General features: G+C 32.0%; 1 protein-coding gene across 2 annotated transcripts; it reads left to right on the plus strand.

Moving 5' to 3' along the window:
• Positions 1-2,825: 2,825 nt before the first annotated feature.
• LOC131844863 (DNA cross-link repair 1A protein-like) lies at positions 2,826-16,093 on the plus strand. 2 transcript variants are annotated; one of them, XM_059193854.1, is made up of 12 exons: positions 2,826-2,927; positions 3,504-3,581; positions 3,929-5,171; positions 5,498-5,638; positions 6,023-6,134; positions 6,694-6,837; positions 7,175-7,320; positions 7,914-8,080; positions 10,197-10,317; positions 10,657-10,772; positions 15,593-15,704; positions 15,969-16,093. In XM_059193854.1, exons 1-11 carry the CDS (start codon positions 2,838-2,840, stop codon positions 15,695-15,697), a joined length of 2,463 nt encoding a protein of 820 aa, XP_059049837.1. In that variant the 5' UTR covers positions 2,826-2,837; the 3' UTR covers positions 15,698-15,704; positions 15,969-16,093. The 2 variants fall into 2 exon arrangements, with proteins under 2 accessions (XP_059049837.1, XP_059049828.1); XM_059193845.1 differs by lacking the exons at positions 7,175-7,320; positions 10,197-10,317; positions 10,657-10,772; positions 15,593-15,704; positions 15,969-16,093 and having other exon boundaries at positions 2,838-2,927.
• The last annotated feature ends 745 nt before the right edge of the window (positions 16,094-16,838 follow it).

Raw genomic sequence — 16,838 nt, forward strand, 5'->3', positions numbered from 1 at the left:
CAAAAACGGTAGAATAGTTTTTTGGTTTTGACTGCTCATTGTAATCAATTTTGTTCGTTGTTGTTTAGCATCTTGATATAGTGTACTATAAAAATCTGAAGCTATTTTCACCAATTCTTCTCTATTTGTTTTAATATTACTTTGTTTTTTAAGTCCTGTAACCCATATTTTTTGATTGTTTAATCTTCTATATGCTCTTTTTATTGAAGCGCTTTTATTTAATTCTTCTTCAATTACTTGATATCTATTTTTCTTTATGCGTAGTTTTAATTGTTTTTTTATTAGTTTATACAATGCTGTTAACTTTTGTTTTTCTGTTCTGTTTTTGTTTCTTTTGTTCTTTAATGTATTTCTTTCCGTTATTAGTTTATTAATATATGAATTTAGTATTATTGTTTTGTTCTTATTTCTCTGAGTAGATAGTATACGACTTGAACATTTTATTTTATTTATTAGATTATGATAAGATTCTTGTATGTTTTCAAATCTATAAGTTTTCATATCTAATGTAAATATATTTTTTAGATATTCTTGTTCCTTACTATTATATTCACGTGTTTTACTTCTAATATGCTTTCGTGACATTTTATTTTTAGTTACTATAAGTTTAGCTCTTACAAGTCTATGGTCAGTAGGAAACGTTGTACCTATAACTTGTATATCTTGTATTAGTTTCTTATTTTTAACCATTATGAAATCTATTTCATTTCGTGTCTTACAATCAGGAGATATCCAAGTCCATCGCATTTTTATATTCTTTTTGAAGTAACTGTTCATAATGGACATGCCATTCTCGATGCAAAAATCTACAAGTGTCTGCCCCCTTCCGTTTCTTTTACCAAAGTTCCAAATGCCCATGACATTTTGCTCATCCTTCTTTCTAGCTCCTATTTTTGCGTTAAAATCCCCCATTACTATTACATCTTTGCCAGTATACTCTAAAGCTTCTCGTAACTTTTGGTAAAAATATTCCATCTCCTCATCCTTGGACCGCTCAGTAGGAGCATAGCATTGTATAATATTAATTTTCTTATTAGTGAGCATGATATCTAAACGTATTATCCTGTCAGAAATATGTAAAATATCCAAAATATTAGCTTTTAGATCTTTTTTAATAATAAAACCTACGCCATTTTTGCCACTTTTTTCTCCACTATGCGTAAATATATATTTTTCGTTTTCAATTATGTTCTTTCCATCTTTTTTAACTTCTGCTAGACCAATTATGTCCCATTTAAATTTATCCAAAATGTGATCAAATTCTAATTGTCTTACTTCAGTGACTAAAGATCTTACATTATATGTACATATATTAAAACATATATCTTTTCTATTTATATTTCTATTTTTAATTATATTCTGTTCTGTATTTTTATGTTTAAGTTCATAATCAGTTACATTATCATTACTAGTATTATTTTCAAAATTGTTACTTTTCTTAAGGTTGGAAGATTTTGGTCTACTATTCCCACGGGGACCAGCCGTATTGGGAAAGCGTATAGTATTTTTGTTTTTATAAGTGTATTTTTGTGTTTCGGTTGGAGAAGGCGCTGCTTGTTGCTATGTTTCTATATCCCTGTCAGAGTCCTGTGAATCTGTAGCTTGTTGTCTTTTTCTGCTTTGACATGATATATATTGAGTGATATTTCTATTTACATTTGTTGCTTTATGTTTTTTAGCCATTCTATGTATCATTACTTCTGTACTTTTATTATAGCTAGTAGCATAAGCTGATGGATCTAATGTTCGCTTTTTGCTTTGATTTTGAGTCGATACCGTGTCATGAGTGTTGTCTTTATTAGGTAGGATAATCAATTTATTATATTTAATAATAGCTTTATTTCCTTTTTCTAATTCACATCTCAAATCTTCCTGTAATCTTTTTCTCTCATTTAAAATTTTTTTCGGAAAATCTTCCTTTACGTATATAGTTGTACTGACCAGTTTAGATTTATTTTTTAATATTTGAATCTTTTTTCCCAATGTGGTTAAGCTAATGTTAATTGGTCTAATTTTATTTTCTCCTTTTTTACCAATGCGTCTTACATATTGAACTTCATCTCTCGTACAAATTATGTTCATATCATCATTTATAACATTTAGTATAGTATCCTCTAGTTCCGTATATGATCGTTCTTTTTCTTCAATACCAAAGAAAACAAGATTTCGAAGCCTTATATCTCTCTCTAATTGATCTATTCGTGTTTCTTGGTTTAACACAGTAGGCTAGAGAAAATATATGGAATAGGTCATATTACATAAATTAAGATTTCAAAAACATCAATATACATTTCTATAGAAACAATACAAAATTTTCCACCTAAGCTATGATCCTTAATATGACTTTCCAGAAAAGAATATACTGCAGTGGACTCACTTTGGAAATGAGCCTATTGTTGCGGCACGCACGAGCCGTCCAAATTCAATCGATAATATGAGCCTCTTAACAAAATGGCATTTTGTTAACCGTCAGTGAACTGTCAATCATTCAATATTGATTGATAGTGCACTGAGGTGTAGAGAAAGAGAGAGAGAGCAATTTATTTATTTATCCTTAATAAAGACATAGTTTTTTTTCCCTCGTTTTTTATTTTAATTCGTGTATCTTTTACAATTAAGAAAAAAAACTAATATTGTAATTAAATCATTACAATTTTACAATATTATATTATTACAACATTATATTATTATTGTTATAAAAATATTTGTTTACATTAATGACAATTTATTCTTTAAATCCCATGTATAAGACACGTAGAAAACTTTAGATTAAAGTACTAATTATTTCTACAAAAGGTCTATAATTTTATTTGCATTTTTACTTACCTTTAAAGTTTATGATGGAAGACAATATAAATGATTATATGCCATCTATTTTAAATCCTAGACTTGTCAGAAGACAGACAGCAGATCCAAGTATAACACAGGTATGTATTTCATTAAAAATATAAGAGAAACTTTCTTTTAATGTGAGAGCTGAATTAAATATTAAAGTAGAAGTATTATGCTTTCTTTTTAATTGGTACAAAGTTGCCATTTTTGTCAGCCTTTATTAAGAAAGACAGTCCTTTTAAAATGTTTTGATCCTATTCTGGAGAGACCAGAATCTCAATTTTGACTATATTAATTGTTTATATATATGTACTTATAGGTTAAATGAATAATTGTTAAGTAACATATAATTTCTTTTACATGTTATTCTTATAATTTGTGTTATCAATGATAAGTTGATTTATATGTATGATAACATTTAACACCATGTTACCCAGATTTATATTAACTATACAATAGATATGACTGTTTCAAAAAGCCAATATTTAATGCAGTACTAAATTACAGTTATACTTTGCAAGGATATCAATAACTTATTCTATATTTACCTATGTTTTTATAGATGGTAAATATTTTGAAATGTTAGAATATGTCTATAAATCAATGTATTTAAAATAACTGTGTATTGAAATTAAGGGTATACTACTAATTATTTATTTTCAATTTTCTAGAATTCTATAGCCAGCCGCTGTTCATTGTCATTGAAGAGGAATAAACAACCTACAATATGGAAAGACCAAATTTACAAGGTGAATAATAATTCTAATAGATTTTAAATCAATATTAAGTCACTATGTGTATAATTTTAAATTATTTGAACAGTTATAATGTATATAAGTTACAAAGAAATTTCTCATATTTAAAGGTAACAGACATACAGATATTATTTGCATTTAAGTATAATATTTATATGACTAAGTAGTTTGAACAACTGACTGTAAATGTGAAAGTAAATAGGTATGTTTTAATATTTTAATTGTCAATTATTATTAGTATGAAATAAACAATCAGTAAATATTGTGTTTGCATGTTCATATGTTTTCAATTTGTTAATGAATTAGGTATAGTTTATAATAATAATAATTTTGGTTTACAGTCCTTACCAAACAACAAAGAAAATTCACAAAATGTACAAAATTTTACTGGCCATTCAGAAAAAAGTACAGCCAATAAGGAAAATGGATGCAATAGTAAGGAATTTGAAGATTTTGAAAGTATAGGTGTATCAGCTATTCAAGATATAAACACAAAAAACAATATTAGTGATTCAAGTACTGTAAGATTAAGTAATAATGTACTAGTTTCAAATGTTATTCATAAAGAAACAAATGAAGAATATATTTGTTCAGTTACTTCAGCAAATGAATTAATAGAATGTGATTCAAGGACAGAAAGTAGTAGAACTGTATCATATGAATTTGACAAACCTGTTGTTAATGTTTCATTTGGTATAACAAACTGCAAATGTGTTGATGTCAGTACACATCATAGTAGTATCAAGAGAATTGTGGTATCACATGATAATAATGATACTACAGTTGATTGTAAAGTTATTGAAAGTAGTCAATTATCAGTTGATACTGAAATGGATGAAAATATGCATGAAGCTGTTTTGCCTAGTCCACCAAAAAAGTCAGCTATAACTGTCAACTTAGACATTAAAAAGAATAAACTGTCACATGACACAGCAGTGAACTCAAAAGTTCTTATTTTAAATACTGATGCCATTGAGAAACTTTCTCATGTCATTGTGCAACCACCAAATTATAAATTTGTGAAACGAAAAATTTTGAACCCTTCTAAATTTCGAAGCAGCGACAATAGAAAATCTTGTTTTAGGTCTTCTATACAGAATGGAAAAACTGTGTGCATTGATAATCTGAAATATACAACTATTGATTCCCATCTAAATAAAACAAATGTTTTGAATTCCTGCAAAATATCTAAAAGTACAATTCCTTCAAAAACCTTAAATTGTAATGATAATAGTGCCAGTTTAGTTAGTGATGAGGTGCAGGACATGAGCAAGATTCTAGGTGCTCCTGAAACTCTTAAATTTGATGGTGGAAGATCTGCTAAAAGCAGGAAAGACAATGCATCTCCTAGATCTGTTAGAGTAGCACTTTCTCGAAGAGGAAATGAATCTTCCAAGCAACAGGACATTAAAACATGTAATTCTAATGCTCCGCGTGTGCCGACACCCAGAGGAAGAGACAGTGTTAGTTCACATTCTCCCAAAAAAACTACAGACTATATACAATTCAGTTTATCTTCAAAACCAAAATCTAATAGATCATCAGTGGTTTTGAAAAATATTCCACACCATAAAATTGTTGCAGGTAATATAATTATTTTTAATTATTAAATTGAAACTTTACCATAAAATTTATTAACAAGCACATATTATTCAAATATTATAAAAAATCCATCTTTCATCCAACTTTTTGTTTTCATAGTATTCCTTTATGTTATGGTATGAATAATATACATAAGATAACATATAGGAATACTACACATTGTATTGAGCGAAATAAATAGGTGTTTTTGGCAATACGATAAATACAAACAGATAAAACAATTCTAAATAACAAAATAATCACTACAAGATTTGTAATGCTGATTTATTATTAATAGAATGGTGTTAATGTACAAACTTGCTTTTCAGGTACACATTTTGCAGTAGATGCCTTTTCTTATGGAGAAATACCTAATGTTAAACATTATTTTTTGACTCACTTCCATTCTGATCATTATTCGGGTCTGAAGAAAAGTTTTAATAAATTATTGTTCTGTTCTAAAATAACTGGTAAGTTTTATTACAACTTTAGCAGTATCCTCGACTCCGTACGAAATACAACTAAAACTATAAGTAAAATATCTATACGACCTATATGACCTACGTGAAACATTTGCATACAAAGAGATACAGTTTATACCTCGTAACTATTTTATGACTATATAATATTTCGATATTGGTACAATATAGCTATAGCGGTATTATAAAATGAGTCATAAAGCTTTCTCGTCATATTTACCTGTTTATTATAGCATCCCTCTCCAAGAGATAATACTTCTAGATGCTTTATTATTAGTTAAATCCTGATTTACCGGTATTGCTTGGCTATTTTATGCGCAAGATATTTTGCCGTAGACCAACATGATTTTTTATTTATTTCTGTTACTTTTACAGCGGATTTGTGTATATCACGATTGGGCGTTAACCCAAAATGCATGCATCTTATAAACCCTGATGAAACTATACGCGTGGAAGATATTGAGGTGACAGCTCTAGATGCTAATCAGTAAGTATATATTTTATTTTATAATGATAATGACAGAGGTAGACTTTGTACATTTCCTGTGTCCAGTGGCTTGCATTGTTAGCTGTGATTGGGATTAAATGATGAGATATAGCAGTTAATTACAGAATAAGGAAACCAGAAATCTTAGTTCTCAGAAATGGCAGTGCATTTGGGGCACTGGCAATATAATCTATTTTGAACCTAAGGGGCGGCGAACTTGGGTATCTGGAGGAGGAGGTTAGTAATGGGGACTAGTGACCCTACTGCTAGCAATGTTTAATGTTAGGATGACCTCCACGCGGTTTCCGCTGGAACCATCGTGTTTCATTTCGTATGAATTTGTTAAGATAGGCTAACTGATCTGACTTTATCCTCATCCTTATCACCATTGGTGCGTAGCAACTAATATATAGCGTTGGCGCAAGCGAGTGCCCCATACAACATATTCATTCACAAAGAACATGGTAGGAATTAAAAAATATATCGACCTACTGGTCAATATTTTCCTTAACTATGATGGAAAGGCTAATATATACTAATTTTATATATACAATTACAGCTGTCCTGGAGCTTTAATGTTAGTGTTCACACTACCAAATGGGAAGACTTTATTACACTGTGGAGATTTTAGGGCATGTCCATCTATGGAGTCCTATCCTATATTTTGGAATAAAGACATTCACACGATTTATTTAGATACCACGTGAGTATACATCTATTTGGAAGAAAAATATTCTCCTTAGCTTAATAATATCCTACCTAACAATAATACTTATTGTTCCTTCTTTAGAAATAAGAATGAAAATATTTGTTTATGTTAAATATTTCTTAAGCTGTGGCTAGCTATGTTTTGGAGGCTTAGGCTGAAATGTTAAATTCATATTTAGGCTGTAAAATATATAAAGAGGATCGCTAGGAAGTCGCTTGATGCCTGGCATTGCTAACGCTATGGGGTTGATAGTTCCTATAATTAACAAAGGGTAGTTATATTAATAAATGTTGATTTGATAGTTGCTTGCCTAAGAAAACATAATTTGCAGTTACTGCAACCCGCGGTATAATTTCCCCACACAAGATCAAAGTTTAGAGATGGCTGTAAACTTGTTACGACAGAAGAAATTGGAACTTGAGAAGAATGGAAAGTCATTTTCATCTGTATTAATTGTTTGCGGCACTTATACGATAGGTATTGTTATACTTAATTATAACCCATGAGAATATTGTATGGTGCGTGGTGGTATATCGGTTTACAAAGACATATCAGTGTATAATTCTTTTTACATATTTGGTAAACAATCTTGTCACATATTTGTATCGAAAGACATTGGTTTTAAAATATACAAAAAATAATATTATTCGGAAATTACAAATATTAGTAATACTAAAAAAATTATATAATATAATTAAATAATATTTTAAACAAGCGAAGAAACTATTGCGTAAATATTTATATGTATGCAAATAGGGAGATATAATTATATGAATAGTTATGCCACTGGCCACTTGGCAAAGTATAAATAATTAATAACAATTGGTAGCACCATAAATGATAACTCAGATGTACCTATAATGTAATAAATAATAAATCCCTTTACAAAGTCTGAAAACTTTTGTATGAAAATTATACGAAGTTGTTGTATCTAATTACTAAAATTTTCGGTATTGCGCGAATTCAGATTTAATTATTTTAAATTTAATTATTTCAATTCTCATTGTGATGTAACAAATAAATGTGTCAAATACTGTTATTTTTCCTAATATTTGCTACTTTTTTTTTAGGCAAAGAAAAGTTCTTCCTGGGCATGGCGAAGCGAGTAGGTTGTTCCGTGTGGGCATTCCCCGAGAAGGACCGGGTGTTACAAGCTGTGGAAGGGCGGAGTTTCAGTCAAGCATCTCCACAGTCCTGCCAGCTACATGTTTTAGCTATGCGGGATTTGACACATGAGGTATCGTTGATTTGTATTATGCAATTTTTTTTATTTATTCTTACTCTTTAGGTACACTAAAGAGTAAGAATAAATAAAAAAAAATTTAAGGTTAAAACAGTACAAAAAAAACCACAATAAATGGGGTAGGTATGTAGGTACGAAAGGCGGTCTTATCGCTCTTCCAGACAACTTTTAGGTACACGAGACGGCTATGTATAACATTAAAAAATATTAATAGAGATTATTTAAGTAATGTAAGATGAAATAAATACATAAAATTAACTGAGTGCAATTATCATTTTTACTAAAGTGGTCTTTAAAGTCATATGGGTCGTAGCGTGTAGCGTGCTTTGTAAACTGTGTTCCAGTTGTAGAGAGGTGAAATAACAGAGTACAACGACAGCCGAAAGTATTGAGTATTCGATACTTATAAAACGTTTGTCATGACTATAAACAAATAGACGAAATGAATTAGTTTAGGAAGCTAAACTTTGGATAAAGTTTACTTTTACAATGTAAACGAATTCTAGGGATGCAATTTTAAGGGGGTCTTCCTATGTGATGGGTTGAAAAAATCGATTTTTTTTTTTCATAAATTGCTCCCTTAACATGTCTAGAATACGGTAGTAAAGCGATTTTAGAAAATTCGAAGTCGTTTTAAAGATACAGCAGGTAAAAGAAAGAGCGGTTCGGAGCGGTGAGTTGGCAGTTAGAGACCGGGCCTATTGTGTACCGTCGGCTTTATACCTGGCCTCCCTTTTATTAATATATTTGTTTATACAAGTTTAGACACGTTTCTACAGACTTAAACAGAAAAGGAGCAGGTAAACTTACTGATAAAGTTATCCAAGAAATTACAAAATTCTACGGATTAGCAATTCGACGCCATCCAGATTCGCTTGAAGATATGAGAAAGGAAGTTTGGGCAACGTACTATCACAAATGTTCTTCTGATGAAAACCCTCAGCATCAATTTTGTCCAGAAGGCGAAGACAGTTGGTGTAAATGGCGTAAGGCTGAAGCTAATAATGAACTGGACCAATTTCATCACGATAAACCACCTCTAATTCCGCAAGTCCAAGAAGCTATCAAACCGGTTTTCGAAGATTTATCGAAAGACGAATTATTAATTCGTTGTTTAGGAGCAGAGACACAAAACAATAACGAATCTTTGAATTCTTTGATTTGGACTTTCGCTCCTAAACATCTTCATTCTGGTCCCAAAGTTGTTGAAATTGCTAGCTACTTAGCAGTTATTATCTTTAATGAAGGTTTTCAAGGTATTTTAAAAGTTATGTCGATTATGGGATGCCCTGTTGGTCGTGAAGCCCAAGCGTATGTTGAGAAACGGGATGAAAAGCGAATCTTACGCTCTGAGCGGCGCGTAAGTGATGTCGTTAAACAAGCCAGGATTGACTCAAGAGCTGAACAATCTGCTTTAAAAGAGTTTCACGAGGAAGAGGAAGGAATACTCTATGGACCAGGCATCGCCGATTGAGAGTAAGTTGATATTTTAATAGTTTTTAACGGACTTGAAACTTTAAACGCGTTTTTCTCAAAACTGTGTTTTTCAAACTTTCCTCCATTGTATCTCAGAAACGGCTGGACCGAATTACTTGAAATTTACAGGGCACACTCAATATATGTAAACGCATGGAATGAACTATTATCAATCGAAAATTTTCAAAACTTTGATTTTTTTATAGCAAAAAACAAAAAGAAAAAACGCCTAATTTGCAACTTTTATTTCAAATGTCTATCAAAAATCCAATTTTTTTTATATTCATTTGATTATAGGTCATTCCGTGCTTTTAAGCCTACAAATTAAAATGCCGTTTTTTTTTTTTTCAGATAAGCCGATCAGCCGGAATCGTGGAGGAAGTGGGAGCTCTTTTTTTCGAGGCGGGGGTGTTCAGAGCGCTGTAACTCTAGTTTGACTGAATATTTTTAGCTGAAATTTTATATTTATACTGTCCAAATATGTGTTAATAAATGATAAAAAACTTGAAGCTCTAAATATTTACTGGTCGTAGAAAAAAAATCCTAAAATATCCCTAAAAAACAGGCCGTCACATAGGAAGACCCCCTTAAATTTAAATTAGCACGACCTGATGAAAAGTATATTATATTACAGAAATTACGGAATTATTTAGATAGTCTTCATGGGGCATTCACTGAGGTGGTAGCGTTCAAACCCAGCGGCTGGGAAAATGGCAGAAACTCTTCAGTCCAGAAAGATATGGTCACGATTCACGGTAATTCACATTATTAGATACTAATATATAACTTATGAAAATACAAAGTTTCCCTGCATAGTTAAGACTACTTTAAAAAATTAATATTTTTCAGTCTTTTGTATTTAGGACAAATGAGATTAAACCGTTGAACATTCGGCTCTACCATAGTTTTCTTGTAAAAAAACTTTGTCGTTGAAAGAACTTTATTTTTTATTTTATTTATATATATTATATCAACCTGACAAAAGCTACATGGCTGGCAATAGGCCCACAAATTATTGTTACTAATAATCCCTAATCCTTAATTTGTATCGATGGTTCTATGTATCAATATTTATAACACCACTAATTTTGCAGGCATACCATACAGTGAGCACTCTAGTTTCTCGGAAATGATTCGCTTTGTAAAATTTTTAACGCCGAAACAAGTGGTGCCTACTGTCGATATTTCTGGAGGAATTAAAGCTGTGCAGGTATGTATGTACAGGCATTGATACTTTGCATTCGAACGAATTCAAAGTTAAATAACTTTATTACTTTAAAATAAATTTTAATTATGTTTTTCAATATGAAAGCCTTTATTATTAGAGCAAGAGCCCACGACTGCCAGACATACGTCATTTTAATAAACGTGAAAGTTCTTGTATGTGTGTCCCCAACACAGGTAAGAACGATCCCCAAATATGAAACCTGGATCGTGGTTCCTTTGGCAGGTACCAGGTAACAAAGGTGTAAAAAAAATCATACCAAATTCGTTATTTTAAGAAACTCCATATTTTCATATATTGTTCGTAGCACTATTATAACTTGCGCTGCTCATTGCCAGACACGTAGTGTGGTTCCAACCCCCGCCGGACCCCCTAAACTATACTATTTTAGAAATAAACTTACGTCATTTTAATAAAGCTGAAATTTATATATATTATTGAGAGTTCTCTCAAACTGAGTTTCCTAAATTGCCAGACAGTTTTCTTGGTTCCTTATCATACCAGACTCATTGAAACCGTATATTGGGTAACAACGGTGTATACAATTTCATATCAAATTCGTTATTTTAAGATGCTCCATTTTTTCACATACTGCTCGTAACAGTATTATAACTTGCTCTGCTCATTGCCAGACCCTTAGTGTGGTTCCAACCCCCCGCCGGACCCCCCTAAACTATACTATTTTGTAAATAAACTTACGTCATTTTAATAAAGCTGAAATTTATATATATTATTGAGAGTTCTCTCAAACTGAGTTTCCTAAATTGCCAGACAGTTTTCTTGGTTCTTTATTCCACCAGAATCATTGAAACCGTATATTGGATAACAATGGTGTATACAATTTCATGTCAAATTCATTATTTTAAGATGCTCCATTTTTTCACATATTGTTCGTAGCATTATTATAACTTGCGCTGCTCATTGCCAGACACGTAGTGTGGTTCCAACCCTCCGCCGGACCCCCCTAAACTATACTATTTTAGAAATAAACTTACGTCATTTTAATAAAGCTGAAATTTATATATATTATTGAGAGTTCTCTCAAACTGAGTTTCCTAAATTGCCAGACAGTTTTCTTGGTTCCTTATCATACCAGACTCATTGAAACCGTATATTGGGTAACAACGGTGTATACAATTTCATATCAAATTCGTTATTTTAAGATGCTCCATTTTTTCACATATTGCTCGTAACAGTATTATAACTTGCTCTGCTCATTGCCAGACCCTTAGTGTGGTTCCAACCCTCCGCCGGACCCCCCTAAACTATACTATTTTGTAAATAAACTTACGTCATTTTAATAAAGCTGAAATTTATATATATTATTGAGAGTTCTCTCAAACTGAGTTTCCTAAATTGCCAGACAGTTTTCTTGGTTCTTTATTCCACCAGAATCATTGAAACCGTATATTGGATAACAACGGTGTATACAATTTCATGTCAAATTCATTATTTTAAGATGCTCCATTTTTTCACATATTGTTCGTAGCATTATTATAACTTGCGCTGCTCATTGCCAGACACGTAGTGTGGTTCCAACCCTCCGCCGGACCCCCCTAAACTATACTATTTTAGAAATAAACTTACGTCATTTTAATAAAGCTGAAATTTATATATATTATTGAGAGTTCTCTCAAACTGAGTTTCCTAAATTGCCAGACAGTTTTCTTGGTTCCTTATCATACCAGACTCATTGAAACCGTATATTGGGTAACAACGGTGTATACAATTTCATATCAAATTCGTTATTTTAAGATGCTCCATTTTTTCACATATTGCTCGTAACAGTATTATAACTTGCTCTGCTCATTGCCAGACCCTTAGTGTGGTTCCGACCCCCCGCCGGACCCCCCTAAACTATACTATTTTATAAATAAACTTACGTCATTTTAATAAAGCTGAACTTTATATATATTATTGAGAGAACTATTAAACTGAGTTTCCTAAATTGCCAGACAGTTTTCTTGGTTCCTTATCCTACCAAACTCATTGAAACCGTATATTGGGTAACAACGGTGTATACAATTTCATATCAAATTCGTTATTTTAAGATGCTCCATTTTTTCACATATTGCTCGTAACAGTATTATAACTTGCTCTGCTCGTTGCCAGACCCTTAGTGTGGTTCCAACCCCCTGCCGGACCCCCAAACTATACTATTTTATAAATAAATTTACGTTATTTTAATAAAGCTGTAATTTATATACATTATAAATAAAATAAGTTTATTTATAAAATAGTATAGTTTAGGGGGGTCCGGCGGGGGGTTGGAACCACACTAAGGGTCTGGCAATGAGCAGAGCAAGTTATAATACTGTTACGAGCAATATGTGATAAAATGGAGCATCTTAAAATAACGAATTTGATATGAATTGTATACACCGTTGTTACCCAATATACGGTTTCAATGAGTCTGGTATGATAAGGTACCAAGAAAACTGTCTGGCAATTTAGGAAACTCAGTTTGAGAGAACTCTCAATAATATATATAAATTTCAGCTTTATTAAAATGACGTAAGTTTATTTACAAAATAGTATAGTTTAGGGGGTCCGGCGGGGGGTTGGAACCACACTAAGGGTCTGGCAATGAGCAGGGCAAGTTATAATACTGTTACGAGCAATATGTGAAAAAATGGAGCATCTTAAAATAACGAATTTGATATGAAATTGTATACACCGTTGTTACCCAATATACGGTTTCAATGAGTCTGGTATTATAAGGAACCAAGAAAACTGTCTGGCAATTTAGGAAACTCAGTTTGAGAGAACTCTCAATAATATATATAAATTTCAGCTTTATTAAAATGACGTAAGTTTATTTCTAAAATAGTATAGTTTAGGGGGGTCCGGCGGGGGGTTGGAACCACACTAAGGGTCTGGCAATGAGCAGAGCAAGTTATAATACTGTTACGAGCAATATGTGAAAAAATGGAGCATCTTAAAATAACGAATTTGATATGAAATTGTATACACCGTTGTTACCCAATATACGGTTTCAATGAGTCTGGTATGATAAGGAACCAAGAAAACTGTCTGGCAATTTAGGAAACTCAGTTTGAGAGAACTCTCAATAATATATATAAATTTCAGCTTTATTAAAATGACGTAAGTTTATTTCTAAAATAGTATAGTTTAGGGGGTCCGGCGGGGGTTGGAACCACACTACGTGTCTGGCAATGAGCAGCGCAAGTTATAATAGTGCTACGAACAATATATGAAAATATGGAGTTTCTTAAAATAACGAATTTGGTATGATTTTTTTTACACCTTTGTTACCTGGTACCTGCCAAAGGAACCACGATCCAGGTTTCATATTTGGGGATCGTTCTTACCTGTGTTGGGGACACACAGACAAGAACTTTCACGTTTATTAAAATGACGTATGTCTGGCAGTCGTGGGCTCTTGGGCTATATAGTAGATCATACGGCATCTTCTTGGCCATGCCTTTAAAGCTCGGTTGATCATTATTTGTGGGATTTTCTTGACCTCTTCCCGTAAAGTCTTTTTAAGCGACAATATTGTCTTCACTTTTCGCTTGTTCATTCGCCTCTTCAGATATCCCCAACAAAAGTAGTCCATAGGAGCACAATCAGGACTGTTTGGTAGCCATTGATGAGATGGAATGAAAGTAATTCTGCTTGTCTTAAGGAACTTTTGGGTCTTTTTTGACATATGACTTGGGGCTGAGTCTTGATGGAAGACACAGTCCTTATTTGGGTACAACTTTGGTATATCGTGTCGAATAAATGGCTTTAAGATCTTCTTTATGTAGTAGTCTGTATTGATCTTTGCACCGGGTGTCACAAATCTGAGAGAAGTACAGCCATTTGCCGAAATGCCCAACCATACCATAACACCCTTAGGATGTGACTGTTGTTGGTATACGTCTAGGTCTTTGCGAGTTTGTCCTCTGGATTTGTACTGGACACGTGTTTGACGATTACGGTTAGCAAGGTAAAACCATGCTTCATCAGTAGTGATGAACTTTTTCCAACGATTACATCTCAATTTCATATATATAGGCCAAGAACGGCAGTATCTCTTTTGTACCGAACCCGGACTCAATGCTTGTACTTTCGGTTTTTGGGCCAACTTTTTATTAAGTTTTTTGTCTATTTGATACCTCACAACATGTCTCTTCACTTTCAAGATATCGGCCATCGCTTGTTGTGTCGGAGGGTTTGGGTTATTAACCATAGTTTCCAGTTGTTTGAATTGGCGTTCCGTTAGTGGTGGTTTACGACCCGGCGGTTTACCCTTGGGCTTGATTTGGTTAACATTTTCACTTCTCTTCTTGATCTCAGTTATGGTACTCTTAAGCAATTTGATTTTCAGACCTTTAAAGTGTTTTATTATTCGAGAGTATGACCACTTAATACTTAAAAAGGCCAAAACCTGATGTTCCACTTCAGGAGCTGTTCTGGCCACCATTTTGATTGTGATTGGTATTAAATTTAATATAAACAAAAATAGAGAATTCAATATTTATTTTTATATGAAACCTGATTACTAAGCTTTCATTACAGTTTTACAATTAACTATTGAATTCGTTCGAATGCAAAGTATCAATACCTGTAATTTAAATTTAATATCGCGCATATTTATTTAAAACTACTGGTACCGCACTCGACTGCGTTCGCAATTAAGTATTGGGAATAATAATATACTAAATTATATTTTTTGTTTGTGAATCGGACTACATTAACTTGTTAAAACATAATGAAAGCCGTATTGATATTGATAAAGTTATTTGTGACATGAGTGTTATAATCATGTATGAAATAAATTTTAAATTTTGTTGCAGAAGTATTTCCCATGCCCGCTTGTTTACAAAAATGATCAATCTCAGAGCATATTGACAGATTTCTTCAGCATACAGAGTCGACAGCAGGTTCCCGCTGTCACTTGAATCTAAAGTTAGTACCTATTGTGATATTTTCAACTAATAATTAATAATAATAATAACCGTGGACAAATCTCACAACGCTATCTAGTCCCAAGCTAAGCAGAGCCTGTGTTTTTAGTACTAGACAATTGATAGTAATGTTTTTTTTTAATCGATCCATAGTTTCCAGAAGCAAGCGTAGCAATTGTCCTTAATCTAATAGTTGTTATTTTGTTTTGATAGTCAAGTTGAATTACTATAATAACAAAATAATTTATAACATTCTTTGTTTCAGATGTACTAAAGACAATTATTATAAGCAACTTTAGCGTGACTGTGATGTAACTATTTTTTGATATATTTTTATTGTAGGATGAATATTATATTAATTGTTGTATAATAAACCTTTTTTAAACACTTTATTTGATATCTCTTATTGCAAGGTCTTTATTAGTCGAGCTTAATTTACTAGGATTCGGGTTTCATTAGGTAACATTCCTGTGGGAAACAGATGGCTAGTAAATAATATATACTATTTATTAACCTTTTATTGGAAAGACATGAAGTTATAATTTATCAACACTATCAGAAACAACCTTGGATGGGTCACATTCTTCTGTACCTTTACATTTTAATAAATTAAGTAATGAATTCCTGTACCACTGAATAATAGATTGAAACTCTTCATTAACTATATTCTCTAGCTCATATGGGTCTCTCGATAGGTCGTACATTTCGACAAAATTCTGAAAAAAGAAAAATACGACATTACATATTTTCTTCTCAACTGGATAGTAAAATATTTCGATATGTATAAAATAAATTATTTTTAATATCATATGTGGTGGCAACATGGACATCAACAAACCAGTTATATCTGAGATAGCATGAAATTGCGAGTAATACACTCCACACAATAAAATACGAATAATACGTTTATAGTAAAATCGGAATATATAATTTCTAAACGATATAGACGAGCCGTACTTTTTGAGGCCCTTAATGTAATACAGTCAAATCTGTACGGTTTAATACTAACATACCGTACACTTAATACTAAACTGCATTAATTAAAAAATCGTGATATTGCGATATGCATTTTAATATTTTTAGTTTTATAGTCGATCTTCCAAAATATCTAATGTGTATTAAGCTTGCCATGTGC

The sequence above is a fragment of the Achroia grisella genome, unplaced genomic scaffold (assembly GCF_030625045.1).
Source record: "Achroia grisella isolate CSIRO2021 unplaced genomic scaffold, CSIRO_AGI_Agris_v1 utg109, whole genome shotgun sequence".
Taxonomy (NCBI): Eukaryota; Metazoa; Arthropoda; class Insecta; order Lepidoptera; family Pyralidae; genus Achroia; species Achroia grisella.